Source organism: Melopsittacus undulatus, chromosome 3 (genome assembly GCF_012275295.1).
Source record: "Melopsittacus undulatus isolate bMelUnd1 chromosome 3, bMelUnd1.mat.Z, whole genome shotgun sequence".
Lineage (NCBI taxonomy): Eukaryota > Metazoa > Chordata > Aves > Psittaciformes > Psittaculidae > Melopsittacus > Melopsittacus undulatus.
In genome coordinates this window covers 30,032,631-30,057,889 of record NC_047529.1, presented here as the reverse complement: position 1 = coordinate 30,057,889, position 25,259 = coordinate 30,032,631, and the positions used below count along the sequence as shown (strand labels likewise).

Genomic DNA, 25,259 nt, shown 5'->3' with positions numbered 1-25,259 from the left:
ATAATTCTGCTAAACCCACTAAAAGCTAAATCAGCTTTGCAATTGTTTCCTTACGTTAAGTCTCTTTTGAGAATTTATCCAAGGTAAACTGAAGTGAGCATTTGGTTTGTTGTTTGTGGATTTAAAAAAGTATTTGTTTTGGACAGAGGGGATGGCTTGATGCTGAGTAGGGCAACAACTTCTCCAGAAGCAACAAAACCAGGTAGAACATGAGTAAGTAATACTCAGCAAGCAGTTTTGTTTAAGAAAGAATTAAAAAATACACATCACCACCACCCCCCCCAATAAATAAATAAACCCAAATAATGTGACACTTAATGAATTCTTTGATGATGTATTGAGGCTGGAAGGAAGGTGTAAATAGGTATCTCATAAAAATTACCAGTAGTCTGTCTGGTCCACTTGGTTGCTAACTTCCAGCTTGGCTCTGTCTGGCCAGCGTGCTCTTAGCCCAGGCTGCAAAGAGTTAGGCAAAGAGCATGCTGTCTCCAAAAAACAGTATGGCAGTAGTTGCAGCTCACAGCTTGCAAAGGAGATGAGAATTTAGCTCAGATTTATGTCTGCAGTAAATAAATGCAGGGATTAGTAAATGGAAGTTGTATCAGCTTGTGAGCACCTCCAATAAAAAGAATGAGCAATGAAATGTGCACACCTCTGAAGCTGAAAAAGAAATTGCACTTGGCAAGAAAAAACACTTCTAGGGCAAGGAAGTTTGAGCTCCTTATCCCTGAACAACAGAAAGCCAAGATTGAAAGAGTTTGGCTAGTAGGAGGCAGCAGTGACTGCTGTCCCACAGCGCCATCTCCCGCAACCGGCCTTTCCTTTCAGCCCCTGTCCAAAAATCCCTGGATAGTGGTATTGAAAAAGGAATACATAGTGATCAGAACGAGAAATTGTCCGTGGCCGACCAAAATACTAGTAAATCATTCCATCTCTACCATGGCTAATTAAATATTTGCCAGTTAATTGAACCGGCATATCTAGCCCTTGCTAGAAGAATTCTTAATGAGTACTGCACTCTAATTTCATTTTGCCTTCTGTTGTGAGGTTTTGCTGGCAGATTAGCATTCCACTCCTGCCTTCATTATTCAAAATTATTCACAGACACTCTCATGTGAATAAATCTAAATTATTTTCTCAAACAATTTGTGGGCATATTGTTGTAGCATTACTGTTACAGTTGCTGTGACATATGGGAAACTTCCTCAGGCAATGAACCTCAACTTTAATTTTTTTAAATAATTCCAAATTTAAACACTGTGGAAACTAATAGAGTTTGGCAGTGACAGGATGGGTGGGTCTGTGGTCCTCTGCCCATGCTGGGAAAAGGGTGATCAACGAATGTCAGTGAAAAAAAGATGCTTTTAGGTAGAGTTAGGTCATATCCTCTGAAACAGTTTGCTCAGTTTGCAACTGGTGGCTGAGATTGCCAAGCTTGTTTTCCTGCTGGTGGGAAGCTTGTGAGAGTATTCATGGATCTCGTGAACAACACAAAAACCTTTGGAGCTTTCACCAGTAAAATAGGGAGCACCTTGAAAGGAGAGTGTCTAATTCTCTTGTAGTCTTGATCCTGATATTTAATGTTTAGATTTGATCAAGAAGAAAGTGCCTTGTTGGTTGCTTCATTAGTTGTTTGAGATATAGCAAAACTCAAAAGGCAAATAACCATCTGCATCACTTTGTGTGATGGGACTGAGTTGTGCACCATGGTTCTGACTGAAGCAAAGAAACATGAGTGTTCCCTCTCTGATATCACTCATGGTTACTGATCACAGGAACTGACTGTAGCATACAACTGGGGGGAAGTCCTGGCTCTGGTAGGGTCAATGGCATTTGCTGAGATCTTTTTGAAGGGCACTAATGCTGACATAGTGTCAGCAGAATTCAGACAACTGCTGTCCCTAACACAGTGCTTTCCCTTGCAGGTGGTAGGAATTTTTGCAGGATTTGGTCTTCTTCTTTTGGTGGCCTCCCCTTTCCTTCTCCTTGCTACACCGTTTGTTCTGTGCTGCAAGTGCAAATGTAATAAAGGAGATGATGACCCTCTACCTACCTAGACTGAGAAGATTGGACTCATCACATGTGTTTTGATCTTATTGTTGCTGTTGATGTTTCCCTCTTGCACTTAACATTGCTGTAGCCTTACTTGTCCCATTTCGCTTTTCATTGCCACACAGTCTTGGTTTCAGGAACTGTTGTTACTACTGTTGCATAGATCAATCAATAATAGACAAGGAGGATAATGGAAGGCAAAATTGGTGCTAAAAGGAGACCATGGACCTGGGTAGCTATCAGAAAGTAAGAGCTGACAATGCTAAAAATAATGCGAAAGGTTTCTGCTACCCTGTGGTGGACTGGGAAGTGTATGGAATGGTATCAGCAAAACGAGCTGAAAATGCATACAAATCTTCTGCATATCTGTTCACTTCCAAATTTGATGTCTTATTCCTGTATATATTTAAGTTGCAGATCATTTAAATCAGTCAACTTATTGTGACTTTTGCTATGTTTACTACGCATCTGTTTTTGTTAAAGCCATGACAGTATCCTTTTTAGTACCTATTTTTTCAAGTGTAACAAAATCAGTAAGGTGCATATAGGCCATCCTATGCCTTTCTTCAAATTTGGGGAGGGTTAGAGGGACAAGGTTGGTCCTGTTGCCTTCCAGAAATTTTATGAAGTCTTATAAGAAATTTGTTACTTTGAAAGCTACATTTTAAAAATTAATTGATGAAGTGGTAAGGTTGAGTGGTGACACAAACTTACTGTCTAATCACAGTTCCTTTAAAAATGCATTGATGGTATTGATTACCGCTGGACCACTAGTGTTTTTCTGAACTGTTATTTTTTGCTGTAGTTTAGGGTTCTGCTACACTTATAGGGCTACATAACTTCTAATCCAGGTATCTTAATCTTTTTATATAGAGAGAGATATATATAATCCTATTTAAACCAAATGTGTAAATAGCTGTGCTATTGAAATATTTTGGAAGTTCAAAATAGCTTGCTTCTGTCTTTAGGGTAATTATTAAAAAAATACAGGACTAACTTTACTATTTAGACTCTTGGGTTATCAATGAACCTTTCCTTTTAAGTATAAAAATGTAGCAGGGTTATCCCTGTAGTTAATAATAAAAATGCCTGGGATGTTTGTGGAAGTTGTACTTTTCCTATTAAACTATTTAGCCCATTTTCAGAGTTAACATTGTATGATGTATGGTGTGTGCTGTTAATAACAATACTGTGATGAAACAGCTTTTATTTGAAAAGTAATCACTTCGTTTGATAGCTTTGCAGCATTCTCAGTGCTGTGTTTCCAGGGTAGTAAAGTGTGCTAGTCATCATCATATTAACCATCATTGTTTCTCTTTAGAAATATTTTCTTGTAAACCATTTTTCTCTGATTTCAAAAGCCTACAAGGATTTGACTAATAACTTCTTGCCATGAAATATGAAGCACCTGAATGTGTATGTCTGTGTGTAGTACTGAAAGAAAACACTTCTGAATGGCTCATGGACTGAAGTTTGACTGTGTATTTTTCATCATTATTTATTTCTGTGCATTATTGATGTACTGAGATGGATAAATAGCCAGGATAAATTTGCACTAAAAATATATTAAGACCCTTAAATGCAACTGCTTCTGGCTGCTCCCACAGGCTGGGAATATGTTTTCACAGCTTAAGCATAAGGAAATTATTCCTTTGTTTATTATCTTTTGTACTGTCTGTCTGTTAAATAAAAAGACTGCAGGGTACAATTTTGGAAAGGGCCAATGTCTTTTTATAAAGCTATGCTAGAATTTCTTCTCCTCCCCCTTCTGGCAAGTTTAATAGTATCCAAATTCAAACTGTATCTAACCACAGATTTTAGCTCCAGGAGCTGAAGGTTATCTGCAGTTTACTTCTTTGGCTTGATCTTAATGACTGAAGAAAAAGGATACCTGGTTTCCAGCAAGTCTGAACTCCTTGTGATATCTTCAGATTGTTCATAGCAATGCACAGTTCAGACCTTTTGTTATCAGGGTGTTTTTAGTATTTTAGCTATCTTTGTTATTAAAATTGCTCAGAATATCTGTAGGAGGTCTGGGTAGTGCATTCTATCACTGTTTGGCAGCCCCAAAGGAGTGTGTGAAGCACTGCTGAGGTCAGTGGGCAGTGAAGTGGTTATCTAACTCAGCCTGTGCCCCAAAGGTTCCCTAAGCCAAGCACCCGGGTTGTCCTGAGTCATAGCTTCAGTGTGCAGAAATAATGGAAACCCTTCTATGAAGGACAGCTTCCTTCAGGTAAGCTTCAACTATGGCCTTTCAGCCTTGGCCCTGTAACTGTGTTTAACTGGAGAAAAACAAAATGGACAACAGGACATAAAAAACTCATGGGTTGTTGGTTTTCTAATTGGGAGCACCGAGGGATTTGGTGTATGTGGCAGAGGTTCTAATGACTGCTTCTACTACTGGGATGATAGTAAACCACAGAGGCACAGTGGCCTGTTAGCTGTACTGGAGTGTCGTGGTATGAGGTTTATTTTCTCTGTGCCTTTCTTAGAGACAGCCTTTATGTGACAGTACAGCAAAACTTGAGTTTTCCATGGTACTGTGTGGCCAGTTAATAATCAATGTCAAAATTAATGCATTTCTAGATTTAAAAAAGAAGAAAAGAATAAATCCTTTACAAATACAGATGTTTTTAAATAACAGTTTATAATCAGTGCTCGCAGGTAACAAATATAATCAGAAAACTATGTAATTCTGTCAGTATATCTCTGTCTCTGAGCTCAACATACTTGAATTGCTACTGGAGGTTTTTATGACATATCACTTGTTTCACACCATGGCTGTTGGGATAGACTATATGCCTACATATATTTACCAAATACCTAATAATTTCAGGTTTGCTAAATGTTATTCCACCTGTATTCTTCTCCGGGATTTTGTTTTGTTATGTTACTTTTGTAATGCTGATTTGTTTCCAAAGTAGCAACTTCTGGTGGTGATGTATTGAGTTCAGGGTGGTTTTATGTTGCAGCTTATGTTGATAGTGTGACATTTAATACCCTGAAACTGAACTGTAAATACTTAAACTCTGACATTTAAACCCCTGCCATGGAAAAGCGGATGTTTGTCTCTGCTGCTTTTCACATGAAATTCTGTTACATCAACTTTGGCTTTTTGTATTTTCACTGGAAAAATAAGATTCACTGCATGATTCTGTTGCAGTTTTATGGTTTCTTAAATGTTGTTTTTAATGGAGTTTGTAACAGTACATCATTTGCATGTTCTGTTGGGGTGAAGCGGTATCATATCTAGAGCACAAGTGGGGAGTCCAGGCTCCAGAGTTGCCTTTCATTAGCTGGGCTGAAGTCAGACCTGAGAGAGATCAGTAGCACAGCCTGCACAGTGGCCATAGCATTGAGTTTTCCCCATGCGACATTGGACAAGTCACTTATCTCCTTTTGTCTCAGTTTAACCATCTTTTAAATGGATGGGCCTACCTCACAGGAATGCTGTGAGGGCAAATTCACTGGTTTTGAGTCTCTTCAAGATTCTGTGATGAAAGATTATATATAAATTCTTACTGCAGTTTTATGTTAATATTTCAATTTTATTCATGTTGGCATTCATCCTGAAACCTCCTACTACCAACTTCAGCATGCCAAGAGTTTAGGATGCTTTCCCCCACATACCAAGCAGCATCTTTCCTCAAATACTCTGGCTTATGAATTAGCAAAATCCCAAATAAGAGCTGACTGGATCAACTTTCAGCATACTGTTGATCTTCTGACATGCAGGAAACACAATCAGAAGTAGTGAAAAGCTCTCTTGTTTATGGAGCTGACATGATAAAATATGCATGGATCAGAAAAAGATGAAGTGCTTTTGATTTAAAATTGTTATGGGCAGGAAAATAAAAATGAAGTTTTGCGCATTTCATCTGTAGGCCTTTTACTGTGTAGGAGTTAATATATTTAATACAGGCTCTTTTCATCCCAGTGAGGTACAGCATGCATAAAGCTTTGTGCAGGGTTGATTTTTTTAAAAAAAACAAAGTTTGTACATTTCACATACATAATCTAAAATCCTGAGGAAAACAGAATACAGTTGTTGATGCCAGTGATATTAAAGACATCAAAAAAGCCTGCATCAGCGCTTAATTGCTAGTGCACTTATACTAAGTAAGGCATGCTGTTTGTGTTTATAGCCCTGTGGTCTCCATTATTGCTTTGATTTGTGTATCTCTTATAAGGATTCCAGGAACATTAGGTACAGGTGTGTGGTACATAACTGAACCTTTCTTGATCATTTTATCATGGATGTATTTTAAACCTGTATAGGTATAAGCATGAAGGAGTCATGCATATGTATAGATAATGTATTTGACCCGTGTAAAACTAGTTCTGTTGATGTATTTGAAATATAAGTACATTTTGTGCCACTAACACTGTGATGTATAAAAGAGCTGTTGAATGCCTTTTAATGTTGTGTTTTGTACTTTGAATCATATTGAAGAGTTTAATTTGTAATTTCAATAGATATTTTAAATGAATGTGGCTCCTGTGGTTCTTCATAGTGATATTTCAGTGCTTTACATTCACTAAAGAAAAGTGCTTTTGTTATGATAGGACTCCTGTGCTTGTCTGCCTCTTAGTCCTTCAGAGCAAGCACAACCTGTCGACTGGAGATCTCCTGCCCTCTTCTCAGCATCACAGTGATTTCTGATTCATCATCTCCCAGCTTAGCCAAAAGAAGGAATCTGGGTATCTTCAGAGCTAATTTGAGCCACAGCTGGGTCTTTGGTCCAGCTCCTATTACAGTCCACTGATACTCTAGCTGGGTGGATGCGCTGCTCCGAGGATCACTCTGAGATGGGTGTATATTGCATCACAAGTTTAAGTCTGGTGGAAGTGGCTGTGAGCAGCTTGTATTCCCTTTTGTCTGGTCTTGTGGAAGCACAGCTTTTAAGAACAAAGCCCAGTCTCCTGACCAAGAGAGCATACATAACTCTCTTTGGCCGTGGGAACTGGCTCTCAAGTTCTTGACTCCATCAATTTGTTCTTTGCGTTTTGCCTGAACTGCCTCTGAGGATGCAGTCTTTCCTTCAGTCCCCAGAGTTTCTCACTTGTTAGGATAATTGTCTGTACGTGTAAAAAAAGCACAGGTACAATTTCTTCAAAAATGGTATTATGCCTCTATGTGCTTTATACTTGGCAATTTAAGAAAAATCAAGGCCATATAATAGCTGCTGCTCAGTCATTCCTTCTTTCATTTATATGGAACATAATGATTTTTTTATCTGTAAGGGAAATATGAGTTTAGACATCTTGTTCAATTAACTGGGCAGAAAATAGTCTATAAATGCCACAAGGGGTTTGACCTATTCTAGGAAAAGATATTAACAAAGAAATCTTTCTGCTTTCTTCCTCTGCTCCCATAGACTGTTGCTTCCAGTTAGGTATGTTTTGCTTTGCAGTTTTCTTTTAGAGAGCAGGATCATTTCTCAGTCAATCGCAGTTATTAGTTTAGTGATGTTTAGCTCCTGGATATTTCTGCTAGATTCAGAGTACCTTGACCTACAAGGATTTTCTTACCAGTGCCTTCAGCTGCATGAGTGGGTTTCTGCAGCACCAGTCTGTAATCAGAGAAACAAGCACTGCAGAAACTCTGAGTAATAAACTTCATGGCCTCAGCTGTCTAAAATTAAAACATTTAAGTTGAATTTTTAAATGGCAAACTTTAAACTTAAATGGCAAATGTTCTGGTAAATAGTGTCCAGAATCATCTAGTCACCAGAGGTGACCCACATCCATAGCAATAAGTTCTGCTGGGAGGGACCCCAGCCCCGTAATAACTCCTGAACTATACATGGGCACTGGATGGGAGAGTTCAGGTCAAAATCATGCCAGTTAACTGTCCTGTGAGAACAGATCCATTGAGACAATTGAATCCCACAGCACAAAACCACTGTGCTAGTTCTAGCATTCTGCTAGTTAAAACAGTACTAATAGAGATGTGGCTGTAGAAATTGAATCATGTACACACACAGGTATGGGTGTAGTGCTAGAGATTGCCACTGCCAACCTGCAAGCACAATACATCCACTGCATTTTTGGTGTCTGTTGGATGTTGATCATCTGGTTTTTCATAAGAGATTTTGTGCTGTGGCTCCTTGCCCATTAAGCAGTGCATCTATAACAAGTGTCTTTATGCAGAATATAAAGACACTGGTGGAACTTCTGTTGATTTTGAAAATGAAAAGGCTGTTTTGTACAAGGAAGCATTTGCAACCCAGACCCTGCACTCTGGGAACCCAGATTCAGCCGTGAATCTGACCCCATGTCATTATGAGGTTTGTCATAACATTCAGGTGTCTGGCTGACTGGTGGTCAGTGCAAAGACACATGTCCTGGGTCTCTGGGACATTTTGCTTACCATACTATGATGCATACTAAGCTGTTTAGACCACTTAGATTTCTTAGTGTCTCAAGATGCTTCTCTGGTATGTTTATTCTCCTCACCCACTTTGATGACAGACGAAGTCTATGAAGCTGTCTTTGTCCAGGCATAAAACTTACACATGACTAAAACCAAATGAAACAGTCATAGAGTGCCTACCACAAGTACTACTTTCAGATACCAGGGCAGAACTTGTTGGTACAAATTAGAACCATGTTACTCTGCTCCCATACAGTGTTTCCAGATGAACGTGTGTAATGTGTGTATGATGACTATAACTGAATGCACATGTGGCACATATACAAAATGTTTGGACGCTGTAAATCATACAAACTGACTCATACATGCAAGCAATGGAAATGCACTTCAGAGACTGGATAGTCTAGTTCTTTTGTGTTGTGTGTTCACAGGAGAGAAAAATGTTAAGCTGTATGTGCTAACTGGTAATTTATTCCTGGTGTTCCTTGGTCACTTTTTCTTTTTTTTTAAAAAAAGCCCAAAATAAATTGAATACCACAACTGGTACATAAACTCTAAATTTAAACCGAGCTCTCAAAGAAGAGAGCCCCTGGGAGTAAATTCTAATGTCCACAATGCCATTTTCTAAAATTTGAATGTAAATATGTGTGTCTTGCTGAAATGTAGTACTTCATTTTTATGCACAGCATGTCCTTAAAGGTCAAATGTGGCTTCTATGTATGTTATATATGGCTACAGGAAGAAGAAATTCTACTATGCAATTTTGTAGAGCAGGAAATCTGATCCTGGAGCAATGCAGATTGTCCGTATTAAATAGGTGGATGAAGGTTCTGGGATATTTTTTGTAGCTTTACATGGAAGAAAGTGTATTAGGAAAAGAGCTAAAGCACTTCCTCGTTTAAAACACTGCCTTTTTTTTTTTCTCCAGGTAGCTGGAACTGGAAAAGTAAAAACAAATGTCTATAAATTGAGTAAGTAGGACTCCATTTATGCTATTAATTGGATGTCCAGGGCCCATTAAAATTGATTAGTCTTTCCATTACTTTCTAGTGAGTTTGGATTTGCATTTTAGGTGAGCAATGAGCTCATCTTGCTGCGTAAGAGCTCACTGTGACAGAGAACTGTGGGTTTCTGACAGGGTTTTCGCTGCCAGTGATTCACTTCAATTGACATGATCTGTTTTGTGTGACAGAATACAAGAGATTGATTTCAGTGTGGACCTATAAGAGTAGAAAGTTCCATAAGATTAAAAGAGAGTGAACATAATGCACTAATATAGCAGGTTCTATAGGGCTGACCTGCTCATACCAGTCTAAATTAAAGTCCGCAGGCTCAGCTGTTCTTGAGATCATCACTGCTGTGTTTTATTCTTGAGAATGATTACAAACAAGCAGGCTTTTTTTCTCTTTACTCTTTTTCTCTCTTTACTGAGATGATGCTTTGGATTTTGGTGGGTGGCAGAAATGCTTGAGCTGCCTCAAAATCCTGAGGTTTCATTATATTTTGAGACTGGTACTGTCATTTTGTGGGATTAACCACAGGAGAAATGCATGGAATTATGCAAGATTTAATTTTAAAACTGCCTTGGCAGATGAGCAGCATGCAGCATTTCTTTCTTTATTTTCATGCCTCAGTAATTAATAGGGTACTCTTTGAAGTTGCATGTAACTTCTATGATGGGTATAGGTCAAGTGAGGGATGTCCGAGATGTAATATGGATAAACTTTTCTTGGTGTATTAGAAAAGAACATGGAGAATGTATTTTAAGCCCTTGTAGGGAGCGGTGGTGCTGTGAGCCAGCAGGGTGCAGCCTCGGAACACCATCGCAGGCAGCAAGCGCTAGCTTGCTTGGAGAAATCCCTTTTAACAAAGCTTCTATCTCAAGCTTTTAAATTCTGTGCTTCCAAACCTCCACAGAGTTAATTGTAATGATATCATGGCTAAAAATAACGATGTTATGATGGGCCTGCACACTCTGCTGGGGCTGTTCTAGTCTCTGAAAATTAACATATTATTACTTCTGTTCTCTGAGAGTATATAAATCTTTTCTGAAAGTGAAAAAGCCAAAGTATTTGAACCTTCAGAAAATTGATATACGCACAGAGATGCCTCAATCTGCAAATGTGAAATGAGAGGTGCAAACCAGAAGTCTTTTTCAAAATGCCATATTCAGAGAGCACTGACTAACCACATTGAGAGAAAGGGAACACTACAAATCAGTTGGCTCAAAACAGATTAAGTATTGGCTAATAACATTGCATCTTTTCTATATTTTATAATTGACGGATGTTGTAACTGGGCCAAATTATTCTCTTCTCCCTTCCTACCCACGCCTGCTGTCGTATCTATGTTCCTCAATACAGATGTTCAGCAGGAACAATGCAACTGTCTAAACAATAACTCTAACCAGAGTCAAGATGTTTGGCAGGGGAGGCAAGCTGATGGGGGGTTGCTGGGAGTCCCTCTGCCTTTACCTCACTCTATTTATATATGTTCCAGTGTTCATGTGTCTTCCTTTCCCCACTCCAAGTGGATCTGACTAAAGCAAAGTGAACAGTTAGTTTCTTGTGGTTTTTGTGGCCTAGAGTTATGTTTCAGGGTCCTGCCAACACTAACATCAACTCTAACTTTAAAAAAAAATATAATGTGCCATTCTGGCTGCCACCATCTCCTGGCCAAACTTCCAGGGACTCCTGGGAAACTTCTGGTTCATGCCAGTTACAGCCTGTTAGGGATGTGTTTGGAGCATGTATTTCAGATGGATCCATTTTTCATTTCCAGGACTTCACAATTATCTTATATAAAATGGTGCACCGGGTATTTTACCAGACTGCTAATACTTTGCTCCCACCATACACACTGCATCGCGTTCAGCATATTGCCCCAGCCTTCAGCATTGGCCAGGCAGCTACAGGCTGGGGAACTTCTCAGTGTAGGATGCCTCCAGCCTTTCAGTGCTGCTTGCAACTCTTCTGTCTTCCTAGGAGCAGGGTATGGTTCTGGGTGCAGAGCAGCATTGTGTGTTGAAGAATGGCCCTTGGAAGACACAAGCTTACAGGGGCTGTCTCCCTGCTTCCCACAGCAGGAAAATCAGAGCAGAGAAATCCAGAGCAGCAGAAGGGAGAGGCACTGAAAAAGAGCAGCTCTACCTATGCAATGAGACAGAAATGTAAATCTGGTGCTTAGTGCCATCACCTTTACCAGCAATTTTATCTTTTCATTTATGATCTTAGAAAGTGCAGCATTGCAGGTTCTGCAGCCAAATACTGGCATCTCTTACAACTAAGACTTGGTAACAGCAGAAGGGGTGTTGTAACTGGGTTAAAATGTGAAAGCCTTATGTGAAAGCTGAGTCAGCTTTTTCCTTCGTGCTAAAACAGAGGAAACTAACCCAGGCATTTTCTCTGCCATTTGTATGTGGAAACAAGCAGAACACGAAAAGCTACAGTACCTGCAGGCAGTATCCTTGGCCCTTTTAGAGACATTCCAGGGCTCCCCTTAAACTCCAAGATCTGTGGAGTTCAGCTATTTCCTTTTGATTGCTTTTACCATTGTGCCTGAGAAAACCCCTTCTGAGCCACAGGGTCTGGCCAGAAGCTGTGGCTGCGAGGAAAAGGGAACTGAGAAATGTCTGAGGTTCCAGCAACACCTGCTTTAAATCACAGGATACCTTAATGACCCTTCAGGAGAGTCAATACTTATGGTCTTTAAACTTCTTGATTGCAACCTCAAAGGTATAGCCTGTCAGCACAGCTCTAAAAGGTTATAGCACTTCTTCTGGCTGGATGGACTGTGACTTTTCTTATTCCAACTTGAATATAAAGTTTTCAGAGAAGCTCTAGTTGGCTATCCAGTGCCAGCAAGGCAGCCGGGAGCTGCCTGCCTGCCCGCCCCTTTGTTGCAGATCTCAGCACCGTGAAGCACTCAGTAGAAATGTTCATGATTGTCTCTGCTTGTGGATAATCATCTCCAAATATCAGTCATATCTCCAGCAGCCCTACAGAAACAACTGTGGTGTTTCTGGTGTCTTGCTTCAAACAACAGTTATCGGTCTCAGTTGGGAGGCTGAATCAAGTGGGATTTGCCAATAAAACAACTAATGATGGCCCAGTGAAGGGGTTTTGTGGAGCTTTATTTTTCCAAGTATTCAACAACCACATGCGAAACACTGTGAACTGTAAAAGCTCCTGGTTACAGGGAGCAGTCCACATGTTGGTGTGGGAAGGAAAACCTTTTCTCTTTACAGGAAAATATCACAAGCTCTTTAAAACCATAAAAGCAGTCAGAACACGAAGTCTAATAAGATTTCCATTACTCTCTAGAGTATCTTGTATGTCCTTAATGTAAAATAGGTATTTCCACCTTGAAGAATTCACCTGCTCCTAGCATCTCTGAAGAGCTACTGAAGACTCAACATAAGGTTTGTGTGATGGATGTGTGGGTTGTGTGCTGTGCTCTGGCTAATTGCTGCCCCTGAAGCAGCTGGGAGGGGGCGGCCATGGAGGAATATTAAATGAGGGTAGTCCACAAAGATTAGGAAATGTGATAATCACTTGATTTGCCAGGAGTAGAAGCATCTCTGATTCATTGTTATTTCCATCAACAAGCAAGATTTCAAAAGATACCTGGCATCCATCTCTCTCCCACTCTACAGAAGGAAAGGCCTCTGTCAGTTATTATTGACTTTTGTTACACTAAAAACGTAATTTTCTTGCTATTTTGAACATAAGAAACAAAACTCAAAATTCCGACAAGCTCTTGAATGCTGCACAATGCCTGGCTTATTTCTTTTCATGTGTGGTGTCATGGCAACAGGAAGAATTCAAAATTAATTATAATTCAGGCAAGATGGCCTCTACTTTTTATGTCAGGTTTAGCCTGGCCTTGTGACTTGCTTTTTGCCATAACATCCAGAGTGCTCTTTGCTGCTAAGGGTTTTTCTTTCTTTGGTAAATAAATCTTGTGATGATTAATTTGAATGTGTGGCAAGGTACCACTGAAAAGTATGATTTTGGATTAATGTAAGACATGAAACAAACAGGATTCAAAAAGAAAAGCAGAAAAAAGGTAGTAAGAGATTGAAGGAAACAGATCTTGTTGAAATTTAGTAAAACCTATGAGTGAAACAAAGAATGTTCTTCTCAGTAGGAGCATTTCAATGAACATTGCTGTTAACAATTTCTCTAAAAAGGCTTGATTTATGGGCGTAGTAATCAGGTATGAGAATGTGTTTTGTCTGAAAAATGTTCAGTACCTGCTTTGATATGATGAGCCTTTAAGGTTAAAGACACTTTGATGGTACACAAAAATAACTCAGTGAGAATTCAATTAGGTTTTCCAGCCTAATTTCATTTGCTCATTCAAATACAAAGTCCCAAATTCTTCATGTTTCTCTCTGCTCTGCATTGCTAAATAGTCATGAATTTATGCATTTTCCAATAGAAATAAATAAATTCAAGTTTTTAACCATTAGGCAGTCTTTTACACCCAGAAGACCATCTCTGCAAAACTGTACCAGAAAGGCTATTTTGCAGTTCAATCTGCACATGAACTGTGCATCCTGTGAAGTAACCACAGCTGGCAGGAGGACTTGCAAAGGCTGAGATTAGTAGATTTCTGCAGCCCCTATTCTGTGCAACAAAGAAAAAACACCCCATATGATGAATGAGCATGCCATTTATGAGTCAGCTTCCCAGAAATCATGAGAGGTGTAAAGACCTAAATCATAAAGAGAAAGGAAGTTCTGGAGGGGAGGTTTTATGTCCATCTATTGGCTTTTGAACTGTAAACATCCATATCTGCAAGTTTTCATTCATTTTTAAAAATACCAAGCCAAACCAAAACCAAACCTGAGATTCAGCACAAGCTCCAAAAGCAGTTTCTGAATAAATAACAAATCCAACAAGGTGTTTCTTTTTTGTTCTTTTCTTTGTATGATGTTTTACATGCAGCTTTTTTCCTTTGTGCCAAGTCAGTCCTGAAATACACGTTCCAGATACCAGGTAGCCACAAAGAACCTACCATTGGCTAAACAGGATCGTCTATTTCTTAAACAGAAGGAGAGATGCTAATTTTTATTAGAATGGAAAACTATATCCATCTGGGGAAAAAAAGGCTATGTTCAGGTGTTACTGTGCATTTAGTTCTTGACTAAGTGAAGAATGAAATGGAAGACCTTGAGCTAAGCTGATAGTCTTTCAGGATTGAAACACTAGACAGTCCTGGAGGCTTGTGAACATCACTGTCATTCAGGACTTTGCAAGCTGTCAAAGCTACTCAGAGGGCACTTTGACTGTAAATCTCTCCACCCTTCTTTGCTTTTGTGGTCTCAACACAGTTTCTAGGAGGTTTTGCGCAAGATGTACTGATGACAGTGGAAATTCCAGAAGATAATGCCAATCCACACTTTGGCATCAGGGACTGGTGGTATTGCATAACTGATCTTTCAATATTGTGACTAATTTCTATGTCAGAACAACAGCTACTCATTGCAACAACTGAAGAAGAACATGTGGGAAAAGTAGCAACAAGCACTGAACAACACACTGACACATGTCCTGCAGGCAGAGTGTTGGAGAATTGATCCACCTACCAAATGTATGAGAGAAGCCCAGGCACCTTTCCCAATTCTTCTTGTCTCCACATATGGAACATCAAAGGGATGAACAAAGACTGTTAACCACATTTTTTGAGGAAAGAAAGTTACTCGGTTCAACAGAAATATCTTCTCCAAGATGCAGGATGGAGATGTTCTGGTGTGTGATAACACTTTAGGATCGGCTTTCTGAAGAAAACCTAAGAGACTGAAGGAGAGTAAAAGACAAGGAAGCAATCAGATTTACTAGTCTGCAATTACTCTGAGCAGTAGTGCTTTAACTGTGGCTCTTTCCATGTTTTGTATCTGTACTGCCTGTAACCAGCACTGTTTATAGCCACAGATGATACAAGAGGATTTATAGCATCTGAATTGCTCTAGCATGTTTTCAGATAGTTCAGCAATGACTATTGCCATTTACTCTGGATATGATTTTAAGTGACTTTGTTTCTTTTATGCACAGAGATAATGAGACCCAGGCTTTTTCCATATGGACTGGCAAGCAAGCAGTGATCAAGAGCATTGACATTTACCAGTAACCCCTCTCTCCCAGAAGCATGCTCCTAAATTGTCACTTCTGAAAAATGTGGTCCCAGTTAGAAAAACAGTGAGACCTCGGAAGCAGCTGAAGAGAGCCTGTGTGTTTAATCCATAGTTAACTAGGAGCAGGAAAACAGTAGGAGCCCAGTAACTTCCTGGATATGAGCAATGTTATGTCAGCTGAAAACTTGGCAGAGCTTGGCAAATTCATAGTGGGGGCAAGGAGGAAAGCCCAAAGAGTTAGGGAAGAGGCATCCAGTAGAGTACAAGAAGACAGTGTATTTAATAAAAAGGCAAACACGGAGCAGTGTAATTAAAAAAAAACTCACCACCATACAAATACAAGTGAAATGAGGGAAAAAAAAACACCAAATGCAAATTAAGCAAGTATAACATGCTTGTGTGAAAAGCTATACATACTTTATTTCAGAGAATACCTGTGTAAAAGACTTCTCTTACTGTGTTTGGTAAACTGTCTGTGTAGAAAAGGTCATATTAGGGTTACTTTGCACCCACTTTACAAATCTAATCAAGCTAGAACTGCTGGCAGAACACTTCCCCTCATTGACAGCAGCTTTCCTACCTGGCTGAGAACAAATGGGGTTGCCTTCTTTCAGCACTCCAGCCAGGGTCAGGGAAGAGGGAGCACTTCATATCTTCATACAGGGCAAGTTCAAGAACGAAACCTGTGACACTGTAATTTTATCATCTCATAGCTTAACATTTATTAAAAATGGAAGAATGATGAGTTGGCTCCAGAGGCTTCCATGGGAAATGCTTCTCAACTACAGGGGATAAAACTGAATGAAATGAGCCTGGAAACTGAGAAGAATTTGGCCTTGGCAGAAGGTGGACTAAAATCAGGGACTGGCACCCTTTCAAGGGTGTTGTGCCAGTCAGTACTTTTCCTGCCCAAATTAGAGGTTAAGCATGCTGTTAGGAAGCTGACAGGAGCCAGACACACTGCTTCTCAGCAAAACATGCCATTGATGAGGGGTTCAAACCCTTAGGAGACAGGGTTGGGAACTGTTGCATCTCATAAGAAACCAGACTTGCAGATCTCAGATTGTGTTGGCCCTGCTGACAAAGCCTGATGTCTTTCCAATAAAATATGTCTGTGAACCACCTTTTCTGCTTCAGTGTGTTGGGACTGGGGTAGAGGTAACAACAGTGAAGATGTGTCTAAAAGAAATGGAGATTTACAAGGCAGCCCTATTTCTTCAAAATCTTTCTCCCTCTCTTCCTTTTATATACATATATACAAATTCCCATATGTACACTTAGTGTGCTTTGTTTCTATTACTCTGCAAAATTATTCTTCATTCCTTTCACAAAGCTGTAGTTAGGAGCCCAAAGATGAGTTTCTTACTCTGACTCTTGCAGATTTTTATCTCACACAAACTGAATGTCTACAAATTAGATAGCTAAACAGCAAAGTCTCACATGTAATGGAAAGGTACAGTTACCTCCAGAGGGGGTTTATCTCACAAGTTATGTGAGATTTAGACTTGTCTCTAGGTTTGGTGTCTAAGAAGGTTGAGATGAACTGCTTGCTGTTTCAGTCCATTGGTGTTGAAGAAGCTTGGGGTTAGTTTCCTATAACACAAGCCAGCCTGTCTGAAGGCTGGTATGGGTCTTACCTCCAAAAGTCATTTGGTTCTTTCCTTCCAAAGAACCAACACTGGAGCTTGTGAGATATTTTTCCACATGCTCAATTAGCAGGCTAACAGGAGAATCCCTGAAGTCACTGTAAGTTGCAGTATGAGAGTAGTAACTTTTAGTTGCTTAAAGTCCTTGCCTAATTTTATTTCAGTTTTCTTTTGTGTGTTTGCTTTTCTGGGAATCGTTAGAGGGTTATTTTCCTGACTGTTTACTACAGAAGTTGGTTCCCATTCTGGTTTCTGAGCTGACAGGATACACTCATTGTTGTCAAGTGTTACTTCTGTGGAGAAAGAAAGAAAGGAAGAAAGGAAGAAGGAAAGAAGGAAGAAAGGAAGAAAAGAAAGAAGGAAAGAATAATGCGAAGAATCTGGAAATCTTTTTGGGAAATGAAAAGAGAGTGTTGCACACTCTGTGTTTTAGCAGTTGAATTCCTGAGGGAAGCACCTGATACTGGAGAAAGTGGAAACAATGAACTTGCTGCCCCCATAGATAGAAATGCAATGTGAATTTGACTAAGAGTAAAAATGGCAAATAGTTGAACTTTTGTGTCTTCTGTTCTGAACTCTGATTAGAAAGAGTCAGCTGAGCTCTCTGTGCAGCAGACATGCCTAAACTTTCCTAAAACACATGGGGCCAGCTTTGCCACTCTTCTGTTTATTGCCGTTTATACCCATCAGGTATGTAGGTGTGTTTTTCATAGCTAACAGTTCACAATTTCATATATCCAGTTGTAGACCATATATAAAGAGAACCATATCAGGACACTCTCAGTTTAAATCAGTATCCTTTTAGATAATTTTCTTTCTTTCCATTCTCTTCTAATTCCTGCGTCTCTCTTCCAGCATAACCACAGAATGCTGATGCCAGAAGCCATATGTCTTCACTTTGAATATTTATAAGTAGTCTACAGTCCCATTGGTTTATTGCTTCTGACAGATCTTTGTTTTTAGAGCTATTCATCAGTTTAAAAATAGATGGGTGTATTACATTCAAAAATCCCAATACAGGATGAGTGCTTTGATCTTTTCTTATTCAAAAATGTGCTAAATAATAATTTTTCATATGGTGTAACTTTCTAAGACTTGCTTAACAGAAGTATTTATCCATTTCTGAGCAGTTTGGTATTCCAGTATGTCATTTTGTTAATGAAAATGAAATTCAAAAAATACAGGTCAAACTAAAATCTCTTGCTGTTGCCATTAACATATTTTTGGCAACTTTTATCTTTGTTAATGTAGTTTGGCTAAATTCAAGGCTCACACATTTTAGATTCGTTTTTTGTTTGGTTTTCTTTTTTTTTTTTTTTTAAAAGAATCTCCTGAATCTGAAGGCCATCACCAATGATATTATTTCTGGAGTGGACAGACCTGAGATGAAACATCTATTCTTTTTTTTTTTTTATTTTGTACTCCAAGTCCCTTTGTAATTCCAAGTGAAAATATACTGGGGAAGAGAATGAAAATACAGGTAGTTTGTTTTTCAGTCACTTGAATATTTTGGGGATTCTGCAGTTAGTTGTCCACAAGGCTGCAGAAGTATATATGGCATTTAGGAAGGCTACTGCAACTGTCTCTCCCAGAAGCTGAGTTAAGCAAATAAGATGTCTCAAGAGGATGTCTCAGCTCACAGCTGTTGTGTGGACTGTAGCCTGTAATCCCAGCTGCACAGGAGGGGGGGGTATGTTGGCTGTATGACAAAAGCAAAGTATTTCTTCAGCTCTCTACAGTTTGAACAGTATATCTAACAGCGTGGTAGGTGTTGAGTTTCCACCTGAAAACTGGTCACCCCACCAGCCAATTGCTTGCATCTACAGGTATTCAGCCCTTGGAAACCTAAATTGTAATTTACTGAGTGATGAACCAGGAGTTATGGAATAATTTGAAAATAGGTACTTTCTATGCCTAAATCAAAGATTATCCCAAAATTCTCCTGACAGGGCTTTGTGTTTTTTTATTATTGCCTTTTCCCACTATAGCATGGTGTCCTGCAATGCTTTGAGCTGCTTTGTTTTCCTCGAAGCAAGATGTTGGATTGTTAAGGCATGTTCTGTATGTAGTAGATGGGTAAACAGTGGCTTTAGCCTGGAAAACAGGAAAATTAAGCTAGAAACAAAGATTTACTAATGGCTAAGTTAGTGAAGCTCCAGAACAAGGTAAGGATTTGGAGGTTTCCCAGTATTAGAGTTTTTAATAATAGATTGAACAAATATTTTATAGGAAGTGTGTTATGGATTGGGACCTCCTGAAATATTCCTGAGCTCTGCTTTCAAAGAACTCTAAATCTATACTGAGACCTTGTGTTATCAATAACCATTAAAGTAGCACCTGTGCCAAGCCTTCAGAAAAGTTCAAATGTGTTTGGACCCTTGGGAAAGTCATTATGGCCCCTAGGGCATTTTTAATATAGGAAGGTTCCCAAAACTGCACTCCCCGGTAGCAAATACTTAATATAGTATATGCAGGAAACAGTCTGAGTCTGTCCTAACAGCTGCTTCACATGATTACAGGGTTGTATTTGTATCATTATTAAGTGCCTGTTTGTGAACAAAGAGGTAAAGTCTTGCTTAATAAATGGAAGAGGTCTTTCCTTGCCCTTATAACAGCCCACAATAAAAGCACCAAAAATGAAAAGACAGACACCTTGTGCAATGGGTTCAGTTTTACAGTGGCTTTGAGAAAAGATAGTAAGGAGGAAAAATATCTGGCTTTGAAATAGTTACAATGAAAACTTGGGAGTGAAGAGAGCTCAAGAGACAAAACAACACTGAGAAAAGGATATTTACGTGAAAACACTGGCAAGGGAAGGCCTTGTTTCAAAGACCTATGCCAAATCTGCAAGAGAAGCCAAGTTTATTTGTCCAGAAAGTAAGTTCTGGTGTAGACACACTCAATAACCTTGCTCTCTTTTTGATAACCAAACAGTGGGACGGTTTGGAGAACACCAGCTGTGCCATGTTGACTAGATTTAAAACCAAACAGAATACTTCTCTGGTTGGAGGAAAGACTTGCTGTCTTTGCAGATATCAGCTGCAGTGCTTAAGGAAAGTTTTTTATGAAGGTAAAGAAATAGCAGTTAGTGCTGTTTGCCAAGCTAGACTTACTTGGGAAGTCAATAGACTAAATCTCTACTCTCTTTGTCTTACTTATATAGCTGAGTGAAATCACCTCTCAAAAGGGGTGTTTCAAGAATCCATAGTGTTTCCGGAATCTAGAGACCCTTTCTAAATCTACACATTCACACTGCAAAAACCCCAAATTGTTCCTGCTCTCCCATTGTGTAGATCAAAGCGAGGATAATGTTCCCAGGGACATATTGGCAGCTTACTGTTTTCCAGGTGTGTACTACATTCTTCCTTAGTCCCTTTGGGCTAGCTATGAGCTGGACAATTATACTTTAGAACAATACATGCACTGAGGATCAGTAGTCAGGCTCGGTAGTACTCATGCAAGCTTTACACAGATTGGTTTTGCACAATATGCACGTGTTTGGTAGGCTCCAGCTGGATCTAAACTCTCCCTTGCTCCCAAAGCAATGGAACAAAATCCTATTAAAGTGTTTTCCTAAGAGGTGAAAAGCAAAGAGACAACTGCACTTTCATTTTTCCTGCATATTTCTAATGTAAGATAGCTGCAGAATTTACATATGGAGGAGTGGCAGGAAAAGATATGACTCATAATTTAACCTCCTGGGAAAGGAAGGAGATTGTTATTCTTCAGGTTGTCACAAATGCAATACTGTATTTCATTTCCATCCTTCTTACCTGTATTGTATTGTACAGAATGAAAAAGGCAATATCAATAGTTGCAAAGAAATAAAAAGTATAGCAGTATAAATCTGACTGATCATATTCCAAATAATGTTTTGCATCTGATTGTATATGTTATTACTTTAGCTTGTGAAAAAAAAAAGAAAAAAAAAAGGAAAGAGAAATAAATCAAAGTAGGAAACAGAAAAGAGCCATGGGAAACAGATGAATGATGACATTCAAAGAATGGCATGAAAAGCTGAAGAAATGCTACACAAAGCCAGGAAATTGTCATTTTGCAGCAATGGCATTTATCTGTGATTTTCTCCAGTGCTGTTTCACCACATCCATCAATGAAGGACACACAGATGTCACCATGAGAAATTCACAATTTGAATCAAGTTCCACAGCAAGCAACGGAAAGACTTTGATTGACTCCAGAGTGCTTTGGATCAGGCTCTTTCCATAACCTGGCTCATTTTGGCTCAGAACCTGAAATCACTGTTTTTCTTTTTAATAGCACTTTCCACTTCTGTAGTGAATTACATCCACAGAGCTCAGTGAAAGTTCAGAATATTTCCTCTTATGAGTTCTATTAATACCAAGCAAGATAACAACCTTTCACTTTGAAATATAGGCCTTCAAACACAGGTTTTGTCTTGAAGCACAGGTCTTGAAATATAAGACTACAGAGTGTGGAACAAATAATGTATAGTTGGGGAGGAATACAAAGAAATTATCCCAGCATTCAGGATCAAGTTAGGAAACCTAAAGTCCTGATAGAATTAAATATTGTCAAGGACATCAAGAAAAATAGAGGGACTTATTACAAGGGCATGTAGGGATAAGACAAGGGATAATGGCTTTAAACTAAGGGTAGATTAAGATTAGATATTAACTATTTTATGATTCTATGATTCTTGTGAGGGTGATGAGACATTGGCACAGGTTGTCCAGAGAAGCTGCGGCTGCCTCATCCCTGGAAGTGTTCGAGGCCAGGTTGGATGGGACTTGGAGTAACCTAGTCTAGTGGGAGGTGTCCCTGCCCATGGTGGCGAGTTGGAGCTCTATGAGCTTTAAGGTCACTTTCAGGCCAAACCATTCTATTATTCTATGATTCCATGATTCTATGATTCCATGATACTAGATTCTTACTCTACTAATCTCACCATTCAGAATCAGTGGAAAATTGTAATTAGTTTTGAACAAGAAATTGTAACATGCTGACTTAGAACAATGCATTTCTTATGAAACAAATGTTCTAAACCACAGTAACCTAAGAGGTTATTCAGATTTTGAAATACGAAGTCAAAGATTATTCTTCAATTTCATATTTTACTTATGAAATGGGATTTTCTTCTTTTATATGTGACAGTCAACATCTAACCTTAATTGCCACCTGAAATACAGACAGTCATTGCCTGTAACACATCATAACATGATAGAAACATGACTGAAAAAATCACTTTGTGTGTTGCTTGGCATTTTTTTTCCAGGATACAGGGGATCTGTTCTGTAGTCACATAGTAACAAATAAAATACTTTTCTTTTCTCCCTCTATTGTTTTTTTTTTGTTTAAATCAGTATCTCTGTTTATGCTAAAATGATTTTTTTTTAATCCTTTAAGACAGGGCAGCACACTATGAAAACTAAAGGAAATCAAGTGAAAAATCTCCCTTGAGCCCCAAAAGTAGAATGAAAGTTGTCCTGCTATATGTTTAAAGGAATGGAAAAATTCTTGTGTAGAGCAATATGATAGTGGAATCTTCTGGGAAATATGTCCTGGATTATAAATAAGTAAAAAAAAAATATTTTTAATAGACAAGCAGTGACTTATAGACAATGAAGATAAAATATGTCTGCAGAAATATAGACAGCAATGAGCACACAAGACGTGTGTGCGTGTACACGTGTGTGGGTTGCCCTTCGCTCCCTGAGAAGGGACTTCCAAACCCCAAAAGGTGAGACCAATAAAACAAAACAATAATACTGCTATTTTAACAAGAAACAAGAAAAATGCAACTCCAGCTTGATGCATGAAAAGAGTTTTTATCTCTCCTTCCATCTTTCCATCCTGATATAGCCAAGCATCATGATAAGATTGTCAGTTCCAGTGCAACAGTATACTCCATTTTTTAAGCCCAAAACAGATTCCAATGAGGTTGTCTTGATTCATTAAAAATAGCCATGTGCTGAGATGGAAGAGGGCTTGTCCTAAAGCCTGCTAAAGTCAATAGGAGCTGACTTCAATTGCCATTGGATCTAGGCCACCTATGACAGAGGCACCATGAGGTCACAGTGTAGCAACTTTGTTCTAAAGGGGAAAACCTAAAATGTTCCAACCCTCATAAGTTCTTTACTTAGCTGGACACTTTGCATCATGAATTGAATTCACTGTCCTTCTAGTTGAGAGAATGTTACTCAGACCTCAAGTTAGAAAAGATTATGGTTGCAATGCTTAGGGCTGCCTGTAGAACAGTGACGGCTCTAGGGGAGCTCTAAAGCTTTCTCCATAAATTACAACAGTGCATCTCAACTCCCTTCTTCAGCTGCCACCACACATGGCCTGGACAGGTTCAGTAACTGCATGTCACCTTAGCTATGGTTGCAGGGACCATCTTAAGGGCTTACATCAGTAGTTCAGCATTCAGCCCTTCATAGCAGATTCTTTGTAAAAGTTTTTTTTTTCTTTCTTAGATTTGCAATAAAGAAGTAAACATCATAGATCACATATTGCTGATGTCCTGCCTTTGCACATTGGCCTTTAGCCATGCAAGGGGAGCTTGTGCTAGTCTGATGGATAGTTCCAGGCCGGTAAGTTGTTACTTTTGCTTCTGTCCCCCAGCCATGTTGTAAGTTATGTGTACTTCAAGGCTCCCCACAAGGGAATGTTTTCCTGAGCCCAAGGATGGGGTTTGTAATTATATTGTGCAGTAATGCCACTAAATATGGAGCAGTGCAAGGTGAAAGTTGCTCTCTAGTGATTCTCCCAGAAGGGCTGCTAAGATGTGTGGGAGATTGGTGACAAGTTCAGGGTGGAAGCAGGTGAAATATGTTAGTGGGGCCTTGCCTGAATTTAAGTCTGATTTTGACCCAGTCTGGACCAACATACAGCCTCACATACAAACCGTGTAAAACTTGTATCTTTTCCCTGAGCTTTCGCATGAAGGTTTGGTTAGTTTAAGTTAAGAGCCTCAAAACGTTCAAAATATTAACATGGTTAAATGTTCAAAATGTCAAATGGTGAATTTAAGAGCCTCAAAATACTCAGATGTTAGAAAAATCTATGAAGAACCACCACAAATGAAGCCACAACCAGAAAATGGGTCCCTGTTGCCTCTCTAAAAAAAGAAAAATAGTATGATGAGTTACTTTTTATTCTGCAACAGTTGCAAAATCTAAAGAAATAAAATAGAAAGGAAGAAAATGTTGTGGGCTAGATTTGCCTGTACAGAAGTCCAATATAATTAATGGTCTAGTCTTGTGGAACTGTATCTTAGATGGTTTGGTTGAAATAGCATCATCATAATCAGAAATGTCTTTAAAAAGTGTTTCTAACAGCATCAGGTTTTGAGAAATATTTAACAACTTATAAAAAGAAATGTAAAATCAAGACAGGTTTATTCCTGGGAAAAGCTAACATGAAACTTTGATATAATCAGAAATTTATGAATTCAATCAACATCTCCACAACAGACCTCTCTGTCTATCTTAGACTTATACATTTCCCAGCAGAATTATTTGCTCTCTGTTAGACTTGATAGATACAGTCCTCTGTGTGCTTGCAGTAGTCTGAGCTCTGGAATTTCTGATGAGTTCTGCTGCTAAGGATGCTTGTCAGTTCTTATCCTGGATTGAAGCTTATGTCAGGAAGTATTTTATACCAGTACTATTAAAAAGGTAGCTTGAATTAACTAATATTAGCCAAATAAGTAAAACAATTTTTTTTTCTGTACATGAAGTGAATCTTTCATGGACAGTAAAGTTTTTGTCCATTCTCACTGAATAAACAGTATTTTTAGTCTATTATCTCCCATCATTATTGTAATGTTACTCAATAAAACTAAATGCTTTATTTGTTCAGCAGGGTGACAGTGTATTTCCTTAACAACACAACATCATTGTGTGCTTTAGGAAACAGCTGCACAAGCCAGTAAAGTGATGACACATACTTGGAATTTTCTCCATCTCTCAACCACATTTTGATGAATATCCCATGAAATGAATAAAAGCTATCTGCTGTAAATGTCAGGCAGGTGCTATGCAGCTGCACACCAAACACGGAAAGA

The 25,259-nt window shown here is 38.9% G+C and overlaps 1 protein-coding gene across 1 annotated transcript in view; it reads left to right on the top strand.

The window, feature by feature from the left end:
* The window catches only part of RNF144A (ring finger protein 144A), a 66,547-nt gene extending 60,005 nt beyond the window's left edge, over positions 1 to 6,542 (top strand). The window contains exon 8 of the mRNA XM_034061034.1: positions 1,926 to 6,542. Coding sequence (XP_033916925.1) covers positions 1,926 to 2,057 — 132 coding nt within the window. The 3' untranslated portion in view covers positions 2,058 to 6,542. The remainder of the gene's footprint in view (positions 1 to 1,925) is intronic.
* The last annotated feature ends 18,717 nt before the right edge of the window (positions 6,543 to 25,259 follow it).